Below are 23,654 nucleotides of genomic sequence, written 5' to 3'. Positions count from 1 at the left end.
GCAAGAAAAGCATAATAATACTCATACATGATACTAACTGCCGTGTCCAACACGATACTGAGTCCCGCTACTGCCATGTCCAACATGATACTGAGCCACTACTGCCATGTCCAACATGGTACTGAGTTCTGAACGTTCATAGGGACGGTACTATTGACACGTAACAACCTGATCGGTCGAACCGGTCATACTCATTCTTGGTCATACTCCGGCTGTCCGACGTGTTACTATATCCTCTGATCGGTCGAGCCGGTCATACTCATTCTTGGTCATACTCCGGCTGTCTGCAGACGGGATACGTCAATAGCACGGAACCACCAACCAAGTGTCGGCTGATCGGTCAAACCGGTCATACTCATTCCGGTCATACTCCACTGTCTTACCGACGTGACAGGGTTGGATGGTTCGAAGCCAACATACAACTACTGTAATCTAATAGGCTTCCTACATGCTCGCTAAACATGTAATCTACATATGCATACTTGTTATACTAATCTTACACGGATTCCGATTTCGGGTGTGCGGTCAACTTTGGGCCGAAGGCCGAACGGCGGATTACTGGCTCCTAAACCATAAAAATCACAACGCTATAAGTGACACGCTAAATCACTTCCCGGGGACTAAAACTCGAAACTAAAAGTTTCCCTATCGATAAAAAGCATGGCAATACCCCTAAAAACCCAAAAACGAGGAAAACTAGGGTTCTGAAAAATCCCCAACCGGCAGACCGGTTGCCCAACCGAATCGGTTCGGAAATCTGAACCCCCATCCGATCGGATGCTCAACCGAATTCCGGTTCCTCGCGAGTACCAACTAAAAATCACATATCTTGACCAATTTAAACCCAATTGGTCCCAAACTTTCCAGACCTGTTCTATATGCCCCAACTAACAATTCCAAGGCATCAAACCTACCCAGAAACCACATACACAAATTTTGCCATTGGAGCTCAAGCTTTGAGTTCCAAACTCAAGCTTGAGCAAACCACCTAAACAAGCAATCAAACTAGCTTAATTCAACATAACTAAGCATAAAATAACCTCTGCAAACTAACAAGAACAACAACAACAACACAGAACATAATCACAACATTTTCCTTCCAAAATTCATACTTTTTCACATAAAAACTACAAGCTTAACAATCTAACCTACATGCTTCAAAACAACCTAAATAACCTCACATAAACATGCTTGAATCACACAAAATAATCACAAAACACAGCAGCCAACAACCTCCCCAAAACAACATGCATTCATCATCTTTTCATCAATTTTTTCCAAGAAAACAAGTAAGAGATTAAAGCCAAGAATTACCTTAAAGAAAATACACTTTGATCTTGCTAAAACACTAGAAATCACCAACCAAAATCTCAGCCTTGAACCCTCCAAGCTCAGCCGAAAGAGAGGAAAAGAGAGAGAGAGCTTTTCTATTTTTAAAACTTTCTACTTTTGACTAAGTGTAAAAATGAGATAAAAAGGGATTTTCAAGCTTAATATACCATTTTAATAAATCCATTTCAGCCAAAAGCCATTAAATAAATAAACATTTATTTCATTTAATAAACTCATATAAGACAAAACACTAATGGGGCAAAAAGACCATTTTGCCCCTCCACCATAAAATCACTAAAATCAAACTAAAGGGGTATTTTTGGGACATTCTAAATTCCCGGCCATTCCCGACATTCCCAATGTCTAAAACCCGTCCCCAAAATACTAACATACTAAGTTGTGATTTCTACTGAGCCAAACGCCGCGTTCCAAAATACCGGACACCGGAAATGCGATATATAAAAACTGCTGATGACATGATTATGCATATCTGAATTCCATAAATATCAATACTAAATTATTTAAATAGCTATAAATAATTTCATGATTAACATAAATAACTGCTAATTTCCAAATTAACTAAGCGGGCTTTACAACTATTCCCCCCCTTAAAAGGATTTCGTCCCCGAAATCTAACCTGAATAACTCTGGAACTTGAGCTCGCATATCTGATCCTAGCTCCCAGGTGGCTTCTTCCACCTTACTGTTTCTCCAGAGAACCTTGACCAACGCTATGGTCTTATTCCGAAGGACTTTATCCTTTCTATCCAGGATCTGCACTGGCTGTTCCTCATAAGACATATCCGACCGAGCCGAAGGCTCTCATAACTGAGTATATGAGAGGGGTCTGAAACGTATTTTCTCAACATTGAGACATGAAATACGTTGTGCACTGCTGATAAAGCTGGAGGCAATGCTAACCGATATGCCACCTGACCTATCTTCTCGAGAATCTCGAAAGGTCCTGCAAACCTAGGGCATAACTTGCCTCTTTTCCCGAAACGTTTAATCCCCTTCATCGGAGATACTCGCAAAAACACATGGTCCCCTACTCGGAACTCAACATCCCTACGTTTCGGATCTGCGTAACTCTTCTGTCTACTCTGTGAGGCAAGCATTCTAGCTTTTATCTTTTCTATTGCCTCATTGGTCCGCTGAACCCGACTCGGACCTAGGTATTTCCTCTCCCCTGTCTCATCCCGGTGGATAGGGGATCTACACTTTCTACCGTACAACGATTCGTAGGGTGCCATCCCTATCGTACTGCGGTAGCTCGTTGTTGTAAGAGAACTCTATCAACGGTAGATATTTATTCCATGAACCCTCAAAGTCCATAACACGAGGCTCTCGGCATATCCTCCAATATCCGAATTGTCCTTTCGGATCGACCATCCGTACGAGGATGGAATGTTGTCTTGAATTTTAGCTTCGTACCCATTGCGCGTTGCAAACTACGCCAAAATTTGGAGATGAATTTCGGATCCCCGTCCGAAACTATAGATTTCGGCACCCGTGAAGTCTCACTATCTCACCGACATATAACTACGCAACCCGATCCACTTTGAAAATGTCGTTCTAACCGGCAGAAAATGAGCAGATTTCGTAAATCGATCCACCACTACCCAGATGGAGTCATACATACCCGTGGTCCTAGGTAACCCGACCACAAAATCCATCGTAATATCCTCCCATTTCCATTCTGGTAGGGTTAGAGGCTGCAACAACCCTGCTGGTCTCTGATGTTCAGCCTTGATCTGCTGACACGTGAGGCATCTCGATACGAATTCTACCAAATTCTTCTTCATACCGCTCCACCAGAAGTACGGTTTTAAATCTTGGTACATCTTGGTGGTGCCGGGATGCAGAGAATATGGAGTAGAATGAGCCTCCTCAAAGATCTCGTTCCTCAAGTCCACACTGTTCGGGACACAAACCCTGGCTTTATACAAAAGCATTCCAGCCGTCCGACACGAAAAGTCTTTGGCACGACCGGCCAATACCTCATCTCGGATCTTCACTAACTCCGGATGCGTCGTCCGAGCAACCTTTATTCTTTCTAACGGATCGGATTGCGGCGTTAAGTTGTGAAACCGACCTACCACAAACTCAATCTTTGGACCTAACCATATCCTCTCGCTAGGCCGAGGTGAGATACGAACCATGCTAGCCACTTGCCCGGGACCCTTTCTGCTCAGGGCATCGGCCACTACATTGGCTTTCCCGGGATGGTAAAGAATCTCACAATCATAGTCCTTCACTAATTCCAACCAACGCCTTTGTCTCATGTTCAAATCTTTCTGAGTAAAGAAATACTTGAGACTTTTATGGTCGGTATAGATCTTGCACTTCTCTCCATAAAGGTAATGCCGCCAAATCTTCAGTGCAAAAACCACTGCGGCCAATTCTAAATCATGAGTCGGGTATCGCTGTTCATAGTCCTTTAACTGGCGGGAGGCGTAAGCGATAACCCGATCGGCTTGCATCAATACGCACCCCAAACCCTGTTTGGATGCGTCACAATAGACCACGAACTTCTCCTCGTCCGAAGGCAAAGCTAGTACCGGAGCAGTAATCAATCTCTGTTTCAGTTCCTGAAAACTAGCTTCGCATTTATCTGTCCAGATAAATCGCTGATTCTTCTTTGTAAGCTCGGTTAGGGGCATTGAAATTTTGGAGAACCCCTCCACGAACCTACGGTAGTACCCAGCTAATCCCAAGAAGCTTCTGATCTCTGTCACTGTCTTCGGTCTCGGCCAATCCCTGACGGATTCGATCTTCCCGGGATCCACCTTGATCCCGTCCTTACCCACAATGTGTCCTAGGAAGGACACCTGAGACAACCAGAACTCATATTTCTTGAACTTGGCGTAGAGTCTATGTTCTCGAAGTCGTTGCAGTACCATCTGAAGATGTAACTCATGCTCCTCTTCTGACTGAGAGTACACGAGGATGTCGTCGATAAACACAATCACACAGATATCGAGGAAATCCTTGAATACTCTATTCATCAGGTCCATGAATGCTGCAGGAGTATTGGTTAGTCCGAATGACATAACCAGGAACTCGTAGTGTCCATACCTAGTGCGGAAAGCCGTCTTTGGAATGTCCTCCTCTCGGATCCTCAACTGATGATAACCCGAACGGAGATCAATCTTAGAAAAGACCGTCTTCCCCAGAAGCTGATCGAACAAGTCATCGATCCTAGGTAATGGATATTTATTCTTCACCGTCAGCTTGTTCAACTCTCTGTAGTCGATGCACATCCTCATAGATCCATCCTTCTTCCTCACGAACAAAACCGGGGCTCCCCAAGGTGACACACTGGGCCGAATGAACCCTAAGTCAAGCAACCCTTGGAGCTGAATCTTTAACTCCTTAAGTTCCGCTGGAGCCATCCTATACGGGGCTTTGGAAACCGGATCCACCCCTGGTGCCAAGTCAATCACGAAGTCAATCTCCCGCTGAGGTGGTAACCCTGGAAGTTCTTCGGGAAAAACGTCCAAAAATTCCCGAACCACTCTGATGTTCTCTGGCCGAATGGTATCTGGCCGAGTGGTGTCCACCACCACGGCCAGAAACCCTAAGCAACCGCCGTGCAACAATTCTCTCGCTGACATAGCCGAGATCACCGGGATCCGAGATCCCTGAACTGAACCAACAATTACAAATGGTTCTTCACTTTCCGGTTGGAAGACCACCATCTTCCCTTTTACAGTCAATGCTCGCCGAATATTTAGATAGGAAATCCATTCCTAAAATAATATCGAATTCGACTAAGCTCATCTCTATCAGATCAGCGCTTAACTCCCTACCATCTATCCTGATCGGCATAGACCTAATCCACCTATTGGAGATAACCAATTCTCCGCCAGGTAACAGGGTTCCAAACCCTGATTCATATCTATCATACAGTCTTTCCAATTTTCTAAAGACTTTGGTTGCCACATAAGACATTCTTGACCTAAACACTCACCCGGAGGATGCCTCTTACTAATGAGACACTCCATTAGGAATAACGGGTCTTAACACTACCCTGACGATCGTCTTGATTCTGGTTCCCTCAGAACCTCTTGTTCTGCCTCGAGCCACCGGATGCAGTGGATGATTTCCTCCTCCAGCCCATGGCCGAACCACTACCTCCCCTGCTGAAACCTGACGCAGAAGGGGTAGGAGCCCCGCCACATTCCGAAGTCCTAACTGATTCCACATACATCTAGTTGCGCCCTCAGCTCACCATGCTTTCTTCGCCATCTCAACATAGATGGTCTTATCGTCGGTAGTGATCATAAGGTCATACTTGATCTTCACCTTAAGTCCATCGAGATATTTTCTTTCTTACTGAAATCGGTTGGCGCAAATCCCGAGGCTAACCTCGCCAACCGGCAGAACTGAGTAATATATTCCGTCATGCTCCTATTCTCTCGCTGGGTCAGGTGGGCGAACTCTTTCCTCTTGGCGCTTCTGACCGCCTCGTTATAACATTTAACGCTGAAGAGTTCCTAAAACCTTTCCCAGGTCATAGTGATAACGTCATGGATCTAAGACACCATGTCCCACCAGACCAGAGCGTCTTCTTAAAACTGAAAAGTGGCACTCACCACTCTGTCGTTCCCGGTGACATCCATAAAGTTCAAGATCTTGGTGATCACCGTCAGCCACTGCTCGGCTTCTATCACGTCCGGACCTCCCAGGAAAACCGGAGGTGCCTACTTCCGGAACCGCTCGCACCAGGGTTCCAATCTAATGGCCGCTACCACTATCTCGGCACAGGCGGCGAGGGCGAGGTGCCACGGAACTACGGCAACCTTGGAACCGCAAAGAGCACCTGCTGTCTCAACCTGCGAATCTCGAGGTCTTGCTCTTCTATCCGGGCTTGCATTTCCGCAAACCGTAACTTCCCAATTCTGGGCTTCCGATTGACTTGGGCGACTGCGGCGAGTTAACATCACTCCAACCGCGAACCACCGCCCACGGGACCTCTACCTCGGCCCATGACACTTGAGGGGAACTGAGCTCCTCGACCTTGATCTGACCCGACTGAGATGCCCTGACTCCTAACATTTCGTCTGGCGTCCATCTAGTCTGAACCGCCTCGAAATCCCGAGTTGGCACTCAGGTCACGATCATCGAGAGCTTACTAATGCCGCTTAATTTGGAAATTTAAAACGAAACATGCGCCTATTCTACTATCAGGCTACTAACATGCTTCCTAACAGGCTTTTCTTTTTCATAACTGAATAAAATAAACTACTAAAGCAATAAAGGCTTACTGAACCGTGAACCGAGCTAACTACTGATGATGATTGTACATGTCGTGACGATCTTCGGAAGACAACCTGGCGGCTCTGATACCAAATTGTAACACCCTAACTATCTTAGGCGTGTTATGTGATTTTTAAACGTACTGTGCAGCTCGTTGCTAGTCAACGAGGTTTATGGAAAAACGTGATTAATTAAAATTTTGCTTTTTCATTAAACTTATAAACCATTTTGCAAAAAGTCTCGGGATCCCGATTTATAAAAATATTTACAAACGTTTTAACTGTTTAACTTTTACATCAAAATGAAAGTCGTCTAACGACAGTTACAAAATCTCAGCCCTGCTGTCCCGAGGATCGTACGCTCCAGGCCTAACCGCCCCGACATGTACAATCTCATATGCTCGGTCACGGTCCATCGGCTTCTGACCTTGCCTTTACCTACACATGAACGTAAAGCGTGAGTCGACGGACTCGGCAAGAAAAGCATAATAATACTCATACATGATACTAAGCTGCCGTGTCCAACACGATGCGAGTCCCGCTCTTGCCATGTCCAACATGATGCGGAGCCCTTCTTGCCATGTCCAACATGGTGCCGAGTTACGAACGTTCATAGGGACGGTACTATTGACACGTAACAACTTGATCGGTCGAGCCGGTCATACTCATTCTTGGTCATACTCCAGCCTGTACCGACGTGTTACTATATCCTCCTGATCGGTCGAACCGGTCATACTCCGGCTGCTGGTCATACTCCAGCCTGTACCGACGGGATACGTCAATAGCACGGAACCACCAACCAAGTGTCAGCCTGATCGGTCAAACCGGTCATACTCCGGCTGCTGGTCATACTCCAGCCTGTACCGACGTGACAGGGTTGGATGGTTCGAAGCCAACATACAACTACTGTAATCTAATAGGCTTCCTACATGCTCGCTAAACATGTAATCTACATATGCATACTGTTATACTAATCTTACCTGGATTCCGATTTCGGGTGTGCGGTCAACTGACTGGAACTGAAGCTGAACGGCGGATTACTGGCTCCTAAACCATAAAAATCACAACGCTATAAGTGACACGCTAAATCACTTCCCGGGGACTAAAACTTGAAACTAAAAGTTTCCCTATCGATAAAAAGCATGGCAATACCCCTAAAAACCCAAAAACGAGGAAAACTAGGGTTCTGAAAAATCCCCAACCGGCAGACCGGTTGCCCAACCTAATTCCGGTTCTGGGAAATTCTGAACCCCCATCCGGAATTCCGGATGCTCAACCGGAATTCCGGTTCCTCGCAGGCAGCCAACTAAAAATCACATATCTTGACCAATTTAAACCCAATTGGTCCCAAACTTTCCAGACCTGTTCTATATGCCCCAACTAACAATTCCAAGGCATCAAACCTACCCAGAAACCACATACACAAATTTTGCCATTGGAGCTCAAGCTTTGAGTTCCAAACTCAAGCTTGAGCAAACCACCTAAACAAGCAATCAAACTAGCTTAATTCAACATAACTAAGCATAAAATAACCTCTGCAAACTAACAAGAACAACAGCAACAACACAGAACATAATCACAACATTTTCCTTCCAAAATTCATACTTTTTCACATAAAAACTACAAGCTTAACAATCTAACCTACATGCTTCAAAACAACCTAAATAACCTCACATAAACATGCTTGAATCACACAAAATAATCACAAAACACAGCAGCCAACAACCTCCCCAAAACAACATGCATTCATCATCTTTTCATCAATTTTTTCCAAGAAAACAAGTAAGAGATTAAAGCCAAGAATTACCTTAAAGAAAATACACTTTGATCTTGCTAAAACACTAGAAATCACCAACCAAAATCTCAGCCTTGAACCCTCCAAGCTCAGCCGAAAGAGAGGAAAAGAGAGAGAGAGCTTTTCTATTTTTAAAACTTTCTACTTTTGACTAAGTGTAAAAATGAGATAAAAAGGGATTTTCAAGCTTAATATACCATTTTAATAAATCCATTTCAGCCAAAAGCCATTAAATAAATAAACATTTATTTCATTTAATAAACTCATATAAGACAAAACACTAATGGGGCAAAAAGACCATTTTGCCCCTCCACCATAAAATCACTAAAATCAAACTAAAGGGGTATTTTTGGGACATTCTAAATTCCCGGCCATTCCCGACATTCCCAATGTCTAAAACCCGTCCCCAAAATACTAACATACTAAGTTGTGATTTCTACTGAGCCAAACGCCGCGTTCCAAAATACCGGACACCGGAAATGCGATATATAAAAACTGCTGATGACATGATTATGCATATCTGAATTCCATAAATATCAATACTAAATTATTTAAATAGCTATAAATAATTTCATGATTAACATAAATAACTGCTAATTTCCAAATTAACTAAGCGGGCTTTACATGGGCGGTTTACAAATTTTTGTGTACAGCCGTAGCTGGCAATAGAGAAACTAAAAAAGATGCACAAGTTGACATAAAAAGTTCTGGTGATTCAAGAGGTTCTATGAGGAAAACCATGTTATCAAATGTAAAATTTGAAGTGGAGAAATTTGACGGTACCAATAATTTTGATATGTGGCAATGTGAAGTATGAGATCTATTATTTTGAGAAAGATCTTAGGGCCCGTTTGGTTGGAGGTAATGAAAGTAATGGAATAGGAATAGGAATAAGAATAGGAATGGTAATGGAATGGAATAAGAATAGGAATAGGATTAGGTTGTTTGGTTAGATTTATGGAATCAATAATTGAATACAATTCTTATGTTTGGTTGACTATATAATGGAATGGAATGGAATAAATTAATTTTGAACAAAAATAGTATTATTTTTAAAATATGATTAAAAAATTAAATTAAATATATTCAACTTATATATATATTTTTTTTAAAAAAAAAACTAATATGTATTAAAAAAAATTAATATTTATTTAAAAAATTTGATATATATAAATTTATATTTATTGAATTTACTATAAAATATTACTTCTTTAAAAAAAACCTAACATATATTTTTTTTAAAAAAACTATATAATCACATAAAAACTTGTTCAAAAGTATAAGTATTCATGTCCAATACCCATATTTATGCTCAAAATAATTGTTTGCAAAATTATGAGCATAACACATTACACCAGATCCAAAAGATTATAATTTGTATACTACTGAATGTCAAAGGCAATATATATTGTCCTGCAAATTATTTTAGACCAAAGTGAATAACCATGATCTTTCTAACTCTTTCATTGTGTACTAAAGAGAGCCATCAATCGAAGTCTCGCCCATTCATCCTTCTCATCATCTGGGACACTGAAAAAGTAAGAAACCAGAGCATTATCTTGCATAATCATGCGAGCTACCTTATGACGTTGAGTTGTAGTAAGTGTAGTGGTCCTTTCTAACTCTTTCCCGAGCTGCATATGCTTTTCATTCAAGTCTTCACCAATAGCTTTACTCAAACGAATTGAAGCCTTTTCAATTACCTCTGCGAGAATAGAAGCTGATTGTGTAAGTGCATTTGAAAGTTCTTCATGATTTGCAGCTTTCCTTTTCTTCTTTGAAGACCCATCTGATTGAGTGTGAGATTGAGCACCTCTTGTTGCATCTGAAACAGACATAGATTCCACTTCATCCACATTATTAGCATTGCTAAAATCATCTTCTCCAAGTGTAGTGTTTTCCTTTTCAGCTTCAAGTTCTTCAACAACATCTGTTACAGTCTCTGCATGTTTTCCAGTTGCACGATCTTTGCCAAAAACTGCACACAAGTCGTCATACCAAGGGAATGACTTGATCTTGAATGGGGCTGCTTCCTTATGACTCTGCATGTATACAAAATAAAAACCAATAAATCACACTGCATAACCTATCTTTTACTTCGCATATCTCTAAAGTATACATACCAAAGTATTCTATAAGAAGTTCCAAACATTATGCCAAGTTAAAAAGTTTAACATTTTTAAAGCACTAGTTATATTATAATATAGCATATATAAACATAAATACCTGCAAATATGCTTCCCACCTTTGGTTTCTCATGATTACAGTTTTTCTATTACTTTCCCATCCAAACCCGCTACAAAAAGGTCCAGTCAACATTTCATGTACTATTTGAAAATGAGTCTTCAAAGTTTTCATTCTAGACTCAATGTGTGGCTTAGCTTGTATGTCACATCCAGGCATTCGCTCTTTTAGTTTCATCTCAATAGCTCTAAGATGACCTGGCTTGAAGTTTCCTTTCCCTTCATTATTTAGCTCCATAAGTGATTCAATCAAGTGTTTGTCTTCATCTTCACTCCAAAATCTTTTATTTTGTCCTGGACCTCTTCCTTTTGAAGTCTCCATGCTGAAATAAGGAATCAAAATAATGTAAAACTAAAAACTAGAATTGAAATGTTGAACTTGAGTGAAAAATAAAGACATTCAACAGTAAATAAACAAAACTGAATTGATATACACACCAATAACAAAACATAAATTCAAAGATAAATTTCAATGTTGTCAATTACACAACCAGTCAAATAACTTGGCATAGCCAAGTGAAAACAAATATAAAAACCTAGATAATCATTGTGCATTTAATCTAAGAAAAAAAAACTAGCTTGCTCTCCTACGTTCCCTCCATTCACTATACATCTCATGTGCTAAATTGTTTCTAAACGTTGTCCACTCTTCAGAAGCTTCAATACTTCTTATGGATCCATCAACATCTTCTTCGTCTCCACTGTTAATCTCATTCTCTGAATGCATATAAGTATTATCAGTAGGCATTTCTCTTCTAATAAAATTGTGAAGCAAACAACATGCCAAAATGATTCGATTTTGAGTCTTTATTGGATAGAATGACGGACTCCTAAGAATTGCCCATCGACTCTTAATTGCACCAAAACATCTCTCAATGACATTCCTAGCAGATGAATGCTTCATATTAAAAAATTCTTGTGAATTTCTAGGAGGATTTCCATCTTCCCATTGGTTGAGATGATAACGTTGGCCTCGATATGGAGCAAGAAATCCCTTACAATTAGTATATCCAGCATCTACAAGGTAATAATAACCTAAAATAAAATAAAGATGGGGATTAAGTTGTCTCCTAAATGAGCTACTAATCAAAAATAAAAAAAATGTACAATCTAAAACGCCAAGCTTACCATTTGGAACACACAAACCATTTGTTCTACGTATGGCATCACGTAAAACTCTACCATCTGCTGCAGAGCCTTCCCAACCAGGTAACACATATATGAATTGCAAGTCTTGGGAGCATACACCTAAGACATTTGTAGCTATTTCACCTTTTCGAGTACGATATTTTGGTTTATCATTCATAGATACTCTCACTCTAATATGAGTTCCATCTAGTGCTCCTAAGCAATTCTACCATATCATAAACAAAGTTTTTTTCATTAGTATTTCAAACAAACAAACCATTTCTACCTAAACCATTTTAATTGAAGAAATTCAAGAAATATATATTATACCTTGAACCATTTCCATCTCTCATCTGTTGAATTTTCAAGAACAGGTTCAGGTCTTTTCAATAACTCTCCATGTAGCCGAATGATTGAATGTAACACATTATGAAAATATTTGCTAATTGTCTCACCCGATCTCATAAATCGAAATCTAACGACTCTATTTTTCACATGATGAGCAATTACATGTAAAAACATAGCCACTTGTTCATCTACTTGTAAATATTTAGATGCTTTTAACCCACCCCTAGTTTCAAGCATTATGCATAAAGTGCTAAATGCTTTCCTATTCATCCTAAGTTGATCAAAACAAATGACATCACTCTCATAAGCTATTTGGTGCACAATTTGCCTATTGGCAAAAATATCAAGTATGTATAATTGTCTTCCCAAAGAGCTTGATTCAATACTATGTTCAATAATTTTTTCCCATAATTTAAAAAACCATTGCACTACATGCAACACATTCATCCAATACATATAAAGAGTTATGATCTTCTTCTTTCTCAAAATTTGTCTTTCACTTACAGTTAAGCGAGCCATTATCCTACAATGACAATAATTGAGCAAAAGAAACTTACCATTATTCATACAATCCACTGAATAATTCTTCATCATATCACATAAAAAAAATAAAAAAATATACACACATACAACAAACTAGAAATGCCCTTTTAATATACAAGCTCACTGTTAGAAGCTTTGTTGTTGGTTTTCATGTTTTCTCATCATGCAGGTTAGTAAAGAAAACTAGCTAGTGATATAACAGTAGTGAAATGCTAATTTTAAAGTAATTATTTGATTTTTGCCTCTGAATGTTTTTGCTTAAACATGGGACCGTGAGGAATTTCACAAAAAAAAAATTGAATCACTTTTAATGTGTTCAAAAGTTTATTAATAGTGTTTTGACTTACTAATTTTGATATAGGTTTTTTCTTAATATATGCAATTTTTGAAGACAAGTGTACTTAATTTGAATTCTATATATGTTTAAGTGTTCTTGTGTAATTACTGTTGTGGAAAAATTACTACAGCATAAATGTACCCAATATTTTCAGTCAGTTTTTCCTATAGTTGGAAAAATAAATACATAAATTGGGAAAAATAAGTAAACATACACAGATTAAGAAAGACATGTCTCAATCTTAAGTCTTATGCATACATGAAACTATCATCGCCAAATTCCATGGATGAGAGAAGAATTTACAATAGACAAACTCCACATGCAACAAAACTGAAATTTATCGAGGTTGTTGAGTTTTATCTTTCTTAAGAATTTAAACTAAAATATTTTTATTAATCAGAGACAAATCAGATTAATTATTTAAAGCAGCCAGCACAACATTACAAAAGTCATTATCAATAATAACAAAATTCTTTTGATAGAATTAGGGGTTCAAACCATCAAAACAACATATTATTCTTTTAATAACATACTAACACATAAAAAAATAAAATCTTAGAAATTAAAGTTTCCTCTACATACTTTGAAGGGTTGATCTGAAATTTTAATGGAACATTTAAGTGCTCAACTAACCCAAATTTATTCTTCAACAAAGTCAAGTTCACATTCTTTTTTTAAGAAAACAAAACCCAACCCTGTGGCTGAGATGGGACCACTCTCAAGCTCAGCTGCCCTCAACAGGGATTTCTAAAAACGACATGGTCAAACTTGCATGGAGTTTCAACCATTACAAAAAATTCTATAGTGGTTGAAAATATGACTCAATTCTTATATCATCAAGTCCCACGTGATTAGAAGAAAAAAAAAGTATTTGTTAAATACTATTGGTACAAATTTTTGTTGGGATAGTTTAACTCAATATGCTGAGAAGTAAAGATACTATCAAAAAATGGCATTTTTCAGAATCTTCTAAAATCAGGTGTAAGATCTAAACTGAGTATTTTTTTTTTTTTTGCTGAAAAAAACTAAATTGAAGCAGAGTTTATTCAAAGGGTAAAAGAAGAAAAAAGAGACAAACCCTGCACTAAGTCCAATTTAAGAAACTGTGAGGTGGTACAAGACATAGGGAATAAGAACAAAACAGAACAAAATATAATGTTATAAAAAGACCCTCATAATTCCAATCCCATGAACATCAATTCACCAAATAATTTAGCTTTGTACAAGGAGATTATAAATCACCCACTATATTTAAAACTGAAAAAGGAGACTTTCTTGTAAATGGGCCCCATTGACGCCATTACTAACAACTAATAACAAATGAAACTCTCTGAAAACACCATTACAGAAACAACAAAATATGAAGATGAAAATACACTTTACACTTTACACTATATAACTAAACCTTTACACTTTGTAAGCTGTGATGATCAATTTTCAATTATATAATTTTCATTATGCTTCACGAATTGTCCTTAACAATTTATATAGACCCAGCGTGTTATACTGTTGTTTGATGGAAACTACCAGAATGTACTATAGCAGTCGGTGCGAAGATGAAAATACACACATTCTATGAAAACAACAAGGAACAGATTCACACATTCATACACATAAATCTCTAGAACAAATTTCAATTTTGGAAAAACAGAGCAACTAAACAATTTGAAAGAGAGAGATGAAGGAGATTAGAAATAAAATCAACCACATCTGATACAGATTTATGAAAACAACAAGGAACAGATTCACACATTCATACACAAAACAACTAGAACAAATTCAGAATCACCAAACCAGAGAGAGAGAGAGAGAATTACCTCTGGCAATGCTACCACCAATCAAGAAACCCAGCACTTGCAGATCGAAGAAGACAGTCCTCACAACAATGGCAGCAGATTAATCTTCACTTTGCTAGGGTTAGGGTTTGTTGGGCTTGGGCCATGGCTGGAGTAGAAGAGAGATAATTTGTTGATATGCCAAAGTAGTGGAATGGAATTATAATTCCACCAAATGAAAAATGGAAAGCAATTCCATTAGTTTTGGAGAATAGCATTACTATGGAAATCTTTTCCAAAAGTGTTATTTTCCAACCAAACAAAAGAATTAGGCCCATTAGTATTCCATTCCATTCTTTTCTGGCCCATTACCATCAACCAAACGGGCCCTTATATTGCTTTGGAGTTCAAGCCAGAGTATTATTCTGACGAATTAAGATTGGAATTATGTCAAATCGCCGTGGCACAATTCAACTATGTCAAGAATCCAAGAACCAATGGTGGAGGAAGCATCCTTCGAGAAGACGTCCTATAGACTAAGAAAAACTAGGGTCATACAGACCATATTACAACTGCCTCAGAGCGTTTATTATACAAATCTTGGTGTTTCGGGCTATAAATAGTTTGAGGGGAATTTAAGAAAAAATATATATAAATTATGATGGGGATGTTTAAATTGTAAGGGGCTGTTTGGAATTAGTTAATGCCAGTAAGGGAATGGTAATGTGAAACATTACCTTGTTTGTTTCGAGGGTTTAATCTTATAATGTTATTTCCTTAGTAATATAACTACCCCAGGTATATTGACAACTTAAAAAATGTGAGATTAAATTATTCCCTTCTATTATATTAATTTGAATACTATTTTTTAATTAATAAATAAATTTAAATGCCATCAATATTTTGATTATTATAAAAAAATATTGCGATATAAATTTAGTCGGTGAGATCGATTTTTTATTTTTAACTGAGTTATTTCTATATTATTAGCAATAACAATATATATGCATATACATAAATTTTATGTGGAAGGTATACATAAATGACATAGAGAACAAAATAAATAACATAGTGATAAAGTATATAGAAAAGTTCATTTTAATTAATAAAAATACAATAAAATTTAATATTTATTAATCAATAAATATATTTCTTTGCTTTCAAAAAAAAATAAATATATTTCTTTAATGCATAATTATTTTATTTTTATGTATAATTAATATTAAACAAATATAATAAAAAAAATATTTTTATTTAAAAATTTTAAAATAATATATGAGATTCTTGTACTCAACCAAACAGTGTAATTCAATTAATGGGAATATGATTATGTATTACCATACACAACCAAACACAGTTTACACATTTCTCTACAATCATATTCTATTTTATAATATTCTCTATAATCAAATTATTTTGAACACTTTATTCCAAACGCCCCCTAATAGGAAAAAGGAAGGAAGGAAATGAAGAGTTGAGTGCTTAAAGTTGCTTTGCCAATATTTTTTTTTTATTTAAGATTTTTATTTTTCTTTTTAATTATGTACCCCATATTAACTTATTTTTTAAGGTTTAAGTACGAGTGTTTATGGTTTGATTTGGTCTAGATTTTTATTTTTTCGAACCAAACCAGTAATGTTGGTTTTTTTCTTTAAAAAAATTTAAAACTGAATCAGATTAATTAAATGCTCAAACCAAACCAAACCAAACCAAACCAATCTACTTAAGAACTGATTGGTTTGGTTTAAAACCGCGGTTTGTAATTTGTAATTGTTTTAATAATTTTACTCAGTTATTTTTACTTTAAAGCTTATAATACGTAAATAACAATAAAAAAAGATATTCTTAACACAATGTTAAGATAATTATCAATATCAGGCCTATAACTGTAGCTAAATATCAATGTTCAGTATATATTAAGAATTAGGAGGTTTGGTTTAGTTTAAACTACAGATGGGAATTTAAAAACCGTGATCGAACTAAAGAATTATAAACAGCCCAAATTGACCAAACCATTGACACTAGATTCATTTGGTCCGATTAAGGTTCGGAACAACAGATTGCGAAGTATATAAACATCTCTAAGTCTAGAGAATCAAAGAGAAACATAAAAAAATATTTATGAGAAATTGGGCAGCATAATAATTTTTTGGGTAAATAGCGGCATAAGTACCCAAAGTTTTGAGTTTGTAAGCGGCATAAACTCAATGATTTTTTTTAGTGGCATAAGTACCCAATGTTTGTAAAACTGTAATTTTTCTCTATTTTCGTCAGTACAGGCTCCGTTTTAAATTTATTAAAAAAGATTTGGAAGTAACTGATACTACATATTTTTCGTCTAGACCAAATAATCTAAAATTTGGGTCTTATATGTGTCTTGGTTAAGACAATAACAGAGTCTGTACTGATGAGACTGGAAGAAAATTACAGTTTTATAAACATTAGGTACTTATGCCACTAAAAAAATCATTAGGTTTATGCCGCTTACAAACTTAAAATTTTGAGTACTTATGCCACTATTTACCTTAATTTTTTTCTTAAGATTTCTGTTTTCTTTTCTGATTATGCATTCTCATATTAACTTATTTTCTAAAGTTTAGGAAATTAAAAAAAAAAACATAAAAATTTATCAAAAATTGGATAGCACATCTTTTGTGTACTGCTTTGCAAATTTCGACAGAATTTTCTTCTTTCTTTTCTCCTCTCCTTTCTTTCTTTTAGTGATATAAGAGTGAAGAAGTGAGTGGTGGATCGTTATCACTTAGGGAGAGAAAAGTGAGGATCTTTTGGTATTATTTTTTTAAATTATCACTATTATTTTATTAATAAAAAAACATTCAAAATTTTGTAAGTTAAAACACATGTTGTGGGTCATTATGGAACTGAAGCATCTCCACAACCTGCCTCATAGAAGGTCGATCATCCTTATCTTCTTCAACACATTGCAAAGCCACTTTAACTAAAACCTTAATCTTCTCAACCTCAAACTCTCCCGATTCCAACAACATTGGATCTATTATCTCTTCAATCCTAGATTCTACAGTACAATAATCTCCATTATTATTCATTTTCTCCTTTACCCAAGTCACCAATCTCCCATGTTGATCAGCCATTTCTTTCCCAGTCACCAGTTCAAGCACCACCACTCCATAGCTGTACACATCAACTTTAGAGGTAATAGGAAGATTGTACACCCACTCAGGTGCCATGTAACCCCTTGTCCCTCTAATCCTCGAGAAGCTTGGATCACCACACTCTCCTCTGTTTAGAAGCTTCGATAACCCGAAATCCGCCACTTTCGGGTTATAATTGGAGTCCAAAAGAATGTTATGAGGCTTCACGTCACAATGCAAAACCCACTCCAAACACTCTTCGTGCAAATACGCAAGTCCCTTTGAGGTCCCCATTGCTATGTCAAACCGTTTCTCCCAATTCAGTTGGTTGTTTTTCAAATTATCAGCTAATGATCCATGCTCCATGTACTCGTACACCTATAGTCTATGCTTTCCCTCCACACAATAACCCCATATCTCTATCAAGTTCATGTGGTTTAACCTCCCAATTGTGCTTACTTCTGCTAGGAACTCAGCTTCTCCTCCATTTGATTCGCTTAATCTTTTGATCGCCGCGACTCGTCCGTCTGATAACACACCTGTTAAAATGCAAGTTTAGAAAGTAAGATGCGGAAATTATTAAATGTGTGAAACCCGATATTAAATTGCACCACAATAACAATGCCATGTGAAATAGTGTACCTTTGTAAACAGTGCCTCCACCACCAGCTCCAACCGCATTGCAAAACCCAACAGTGGCTTTTCTCAGCTCTGCATAACTAAACCTTTGAAACCGTGTAACCGAGGCGAGGGAGTAACCGTGGGAGTCGAGTTTGCTCTCTTTTCGTGTCCAGTACAAGAAAGACAAGACCACAGAAACACAGAAAATCTCAACTCCTGCCAATGCAATGGCAACCCAAACCAAAATCTTCAACCCTCCGTTCTCTTTAACCTTGATATAAGTTCTATCCAACAACACCAATTTAGAAGAACAGAACTGAAGACTTCTCATTTCTCTATTGATTTTCTCAAAATAAGAAATGTTAGCTTTAGGGAGTCTTACATAAACATCTCCAGGGAAACTTGGTGTATGAGCTCCATTAACTAATAAATGCTTAGTATAACATCTTGAACCAGGATTAGCAACATTGCTCATATGATATTGGATACCTTTACAATCAGAAAAGAACAAGCATTTCTCTTCACATTCTTTTAAAGAAAGATTCTCGTAGAAATTCTTGTCGTAACCATAGAATTCTGCATTAGCAATGCGGTGAAAACTACTCTGCTTTTCGATATGTCTCCATTCGAATTCGGGTTCGCAACCAAATGCCCAATTAGAAGAATTTTTCACCTTATGTCCAGCTACACAAGAACAACTCCTGCCTAAAACATGATCATAAGAACACATACTATTAGGACCACAAATCCCATGAACATTGCAAGGAGAAGACATGGCTTGCCAAGTAACACTCCAACTCTTATTCTTTATATCGAAACTATACAGCCGAAGATTCCCATCCGGGTCAAGTGTCAATCTTCGGGTGATTCTAGCACCGTGATCTAAGCTCGAGAACATAAGATTATCCGAAGAAGCAAAGTCGCCAATCGAGTTAAGGACTGCGGATTTAGAAATGTTGTATCTAAACCTTCCGGTTTGAAAGGGCCCGAGCCACGGGGCTGGCCAGTAAACGCTTGCCCGGTCGAGGCCTTGAAAACGAAGCCGAAGAGTGTTGTCATCGTCGAAATAGAAGTGGTAATATCCAGAAGAATAGTTTGTTTTGCTTACTGAGGACACAAGCCTTGTGTTCATGATGAAATTTTGGTTAGGAAGAAGTGTATCAGTGGGTGATTCAAAGCTTTCCCAGTAAACAACATCACCGAAAACAGAACTACGAAGAACAAGGTTTCCCGAATCTAAGAGTTGGAGTTTAACAGGAGAAACCAGTTTCGTTTCGGTACTCCAAAATTGAACTCTTCCCACATCTAGCAAGACGAGATTACCATCTTTGGTCAACGAGAGCTTCGAGGCTCTTCCGTTGACCGGTTGGTCTCTGTTCGCCATCCAAACTAAGGTGGGAACAGAGGACCTTGTGAACCATATAGCAAAAGAGAAAGCGTTTTCTCCAACTGGGAAAAATCCAGCGGAGAAATCTCCATTTGGAGAGACCAAAACATCAGAGGCTGCATTTTCTACAGATAGGGATGAGCCTTGGTTTAGTGTATTTGAGACTTTTGATGAAGAAAGAGTTACTTGAAACAAGAGAAGAAGAGTAAGAAAGGTTTGTTTCATTATTGGTTGTTCATGAATTTCTTGAGAACTAGTTTAGTGTGTTATATATGTTTTGTGTTTGATTATGAACTACGAAATTTCGCACCTTGTGGTACGAACTACGAAGTACCTCCAAAATATAAAATATATGTTTTCACATGTGAAGGGTAGACTTTGAATTTTCGGTCACATTATGGTCAACCTACCTATATATAGCTATTATCTTTATTTATACAAATATAGTACTAAATTAAGCTAGTGATGATCCTTAATTATTACAAGATCAATGTCCATTCAAAAATCAAGTTGCCATATTTAAAAAAGAAAAAGTAATTGGCAAATAGTATAAAAGATATGCTTCATTAGTGATTGTTAGTTAGTTTCATGACTAGTTTGTTATATTATATGCATATTTTTAACATGTTAATCATTAACTCACAACCTAATTTCAGCGTAATTTAAAGGAGAAAATTATACTATACAATTACAAATACAACCAACGACCTGTTATTGGAGACAAAAATAAGACAGCTTACATAACTCAGACTTCGGAATTTTCAACCCAAAGTTCTAACCTGCCAAAAATCACGGATGATTATAAACCTGTCTAGCCGTTTCTATTTATCTTTACTATTGGTTAGTGATATTGTCAAAATGCAGTAGAACCTCTATATAAAAATACTTATTCAAGAATAATCTCTAATTTATTATAAAAAAATTAAGTCCTAATTTGGAACAGTTATAAATAACAACAGGCCCGACCCTGGGCATAGGCGGGCTACGCCTGTGTCTAGGGCCCACCTAGTCCAAGGGCCCAAAAAAAATTTCTTTCAAAATTATGTATTTTTTTACTAACTTTGAAAAAAACTATATTTTTTTCTAACTTAAGGGTCCAAAAATAATTTTGTTTTTCTGTGGCCCACTTTGTTTGAGGGTCGGCCCTGAATAAGAATGACATTCAAATTGTAATTAGTTATATATTTTCTAAGTCCTATATTAATAAAGTATACCTCTATAAAAATAATTGGGGTTTTTTCACTTTTATACTTTAAAACATTTTTTTTTTGTATTTTTACGGAATTCTACATAGAAACCCTTATTGCAACAAGCGCTGCAACCACTTCAGAAACCCAAGCCGTAAATTTGAAAAAAAAAAAGTTAAAAAAATAGTATATGGGGTAATTCCCCAAAATAATTACATCTTAATAAAATATATACATATATTTTATAAATTTATTTATGTAGAATTAATAATTTTATTCTAAATTGTAATATACTTATAAATATTATATTTACTCAAAAATAATTCAATTATGATATACTACTAAAAATTGTTTATTGTTATTCTTGTTACATTGAAATTTTTTTAGTATTTTAATAATTTTTTTTCTAGTGTAACTCTATATAGTTAACCTCTCAATTAGAATATAATTTATTAGTCCCAAGTGTATTCTTAGATAGAGGTTCTACTGTAATTATTATATTAAATTATATGAGACTCAATATTTAATTATATAAATATTATATTTACTCAAAAATAATTCAATTATGATATACTACTAAAGATTGTTTATTGTTATTCTTGTTACATTGATATTTTTTTTAGTATTTTAATAATTTTTCTTCTAGTGTAACTCTATATAGTTAACCTCTCAATTAGAATATAATTTGTTTAGTCCCAAGTGTATTTTTAGATAGAAGTTCTACTGTAATTATTATATTAAATTATATGAGACTCAATATTTAATTATACTACTAATACATTTAAGTATTTATCTTAATATTATTGAGGTAATACTCTCTCCTACATTTTAATTTAATAAGTAATATAAGAAACTACTAACAGACAATAGTTATAGGCATTTCCCATTTTTCGTCACAATAATAATGTCCAAGTTCGAATCCTCCTTACCCCGCAATGTCACAAAAAGAAACTACTAATGACTCTTAATGAAAGTTGTACATTTAGGTGGCCTCATCTATTCCGACCAATTTTACTAAAAGTCTGGTATAACTTATTTAACAATATAAGTCCTGTCGAGCCTGACCCATATTTCAAATGTAAGGCCCAACCTGACCCATAGGTACGAATTATTCATGTTAGGTTGGGCTCGTGCCTGAATTAAACAAGCCAAGTGTTAGGCTATTTTTAGCCTACGTTTGGGTCATTTTTATAGTTATTTTCCTTTTTTATTATTATATTTAGAATATAATTACGCTTGTTGTCTTTGATTTCAGGTTTCACACTTGGAATGTATAAATTGATCAAATTTCGGAAAACAACAATCTATAGAATAGAGAAAATTCTGCAAGAAAATAAAGCTAAAACTTCAAGCTTAAATTTGACTATGTTCTGATCAGATTTTAAAAAAAGTCAAAACATAGAAGTTTTAGATTTCTTTTTGTTCTTTCCAACGCATCTTGTATCAACTCATTTAGAGTTCGTATGTGAAAGTTATGCACATTTTATTGAAAGATGTTGAAGTTGTCAAATTTGCTTCAGTAGTCGCGACCACCACTTTCCATGGTCGCGACCCTTTTTCATGGTCGAGACCATGGTTGCGACTAGGGGGCCAGACAACAAGTTTATTTTCGTATTTTGCCTATGGTCGCAACTAGGATTTATGTAGTCGCGACCAAGAGCGAAACACAGGATTTTTGGCTAGTTTTTGACTTTTTCAGAGCTAGCAACCCTAATTTCTATTTAAGGGGCTCGTGTTTTAGAAGGAAAGGACGCAGAAATTGGACCCAAAAGTGAAAGAAGGAGGCAGAGGAAGCAATGGTGGCGATCCGAAATGCAATCACCAACTAGTTCTTTCTTAAACTCTTAATTTCTATGTTAATTTCTGTTTTAGTTTTGATTATGGATGTTATTATGTATGTTATGAACTAAACTCCTATTTGGGGAGATGATGAATGTTGATTGAAATTACTTTTGGTTAATGATAATTGCTATTTCTCCTTTCTTGATTGTGAATTTATCCATATTTGTGTTTAATTACATGTTTAAGATTGATCACCTTCTACATGTTCTATGATCCTAATTCAAAATCTGAAAAGTGAGAATTGGGAATGCTAAAATTGGATAAACTAGGTTTTGATGTGAAACGAAAGTATTTGCATAGCCTTTGTGACATTTAGATTATTGTTTAATGCTGATTATATGTTAATCTATCTCAGAGATGATTAGATAACATGTGATTTAGGACCTAAAAGATCTGAAAAGAGTTAGGTTTATTTTTATAATCTGTCATTCATATTGAGAGAGAGAATAGTAATTAGCATTAACAGCTGGGTAATTAAATCAACAGGATTCTTTTCCCTAATTTCTCATTCTTGATTAAACACTTTTATTGCTTTATTTAATTTTCTTGTTTTTCTTTATTTTAAAATCTATCAAAATTATTTATCTACCAAATAGAATCATAAGTCTAATTTAGTGGTATTCAGTTCAATTCCCTGTGGTTCGACCTCACTTGTGTGAGTTTACTACTTGATTACGTACACTTGCGTATTATTCACAATTTTCGTAACACCAAGCTATTTTTGTAAAATGGACTGACCCAT

General features: G+C 36.5%; 1 protein-coding gene and 1 pseudogene across 9 annotated transcripts; both read right to left on the bottom strand.

Moving 5' to 3' along the window:
* Positions 1–9,737: 9,737 nt before the first annotated feature.
* On the bottom strand, positions 9,738–15,154 carry LOC133028952 (protein ALP1-like). 9 transcript variants are annotated; one of them, XM_061106734.1, is made up of 5 exons: positions 14,805–15,154; positions 12,090–12,630; positions 11,760–11,985; positions 11,613–11,666; positions 10,650–10,713 (listed from the first exon to the last, which is right to left on the bottom strand). In XM_061106734.1, exons 2-5 carry the CDS (start codon positions 12,624–12,626, stop codon positions 10,709–10,711), a joined length of 822 nt encoding a protein of 273 aa, XP_060962717.1. In that variant the 5' UTR covers positions 12,627–12,630; positions 14,805–15,154; the 3' UTR covers positions 10,650–10,708. The 9 variants fall into 9 exon arrangements, with proteins under 9 accessions (XP_060962716.1, XP_060962720.1, XP_060962714.1 ...); XM_061106735.1 differs by having other exon boundaries at positions 10,664–10,713; positions 11,613–11,648; XM_061106733.1 differs by lacking the exons at positions 10,650–10,713; positions 11,613–11,666; positions 11,760–11,985 and adding exons at positions 9,738–9,918; positions 10,092–10,430 and having other exon boundaries at positions 14,805–15,136.
* A 2,390-nt stretch (positions 15,155–17,544) lies between these two features.
* Positions 17,545–20,197, bottom strand: LOC133032293 (putative receptor protein kinase ZmPK1; annotated as a pseudogene).
* Between the last annotated feature and the right edge of the window lie 3,457 nt (positions 20,198–23,654).

Source organism: Cannabis sativa, chromosome X (genome assembly GCF_029168945.1).
Source record: "Cannabis sativa cultivar Pink pepper isolate KNU-18-1 chromosome X, ASM2916894v1, whole genome shotgun sequence".
Taxonomy (NCBI): Eukaryota; Viridiplantae; Streptophyta; class Magnoliopsida; order Rosales; family Cannabaceae; genus Cannabis; species Cannabis sativa.
Note: the sequence above shows the minus strand (reverse complement) of the source record. Positions and strands in the feature narration are given on the sequence as shown.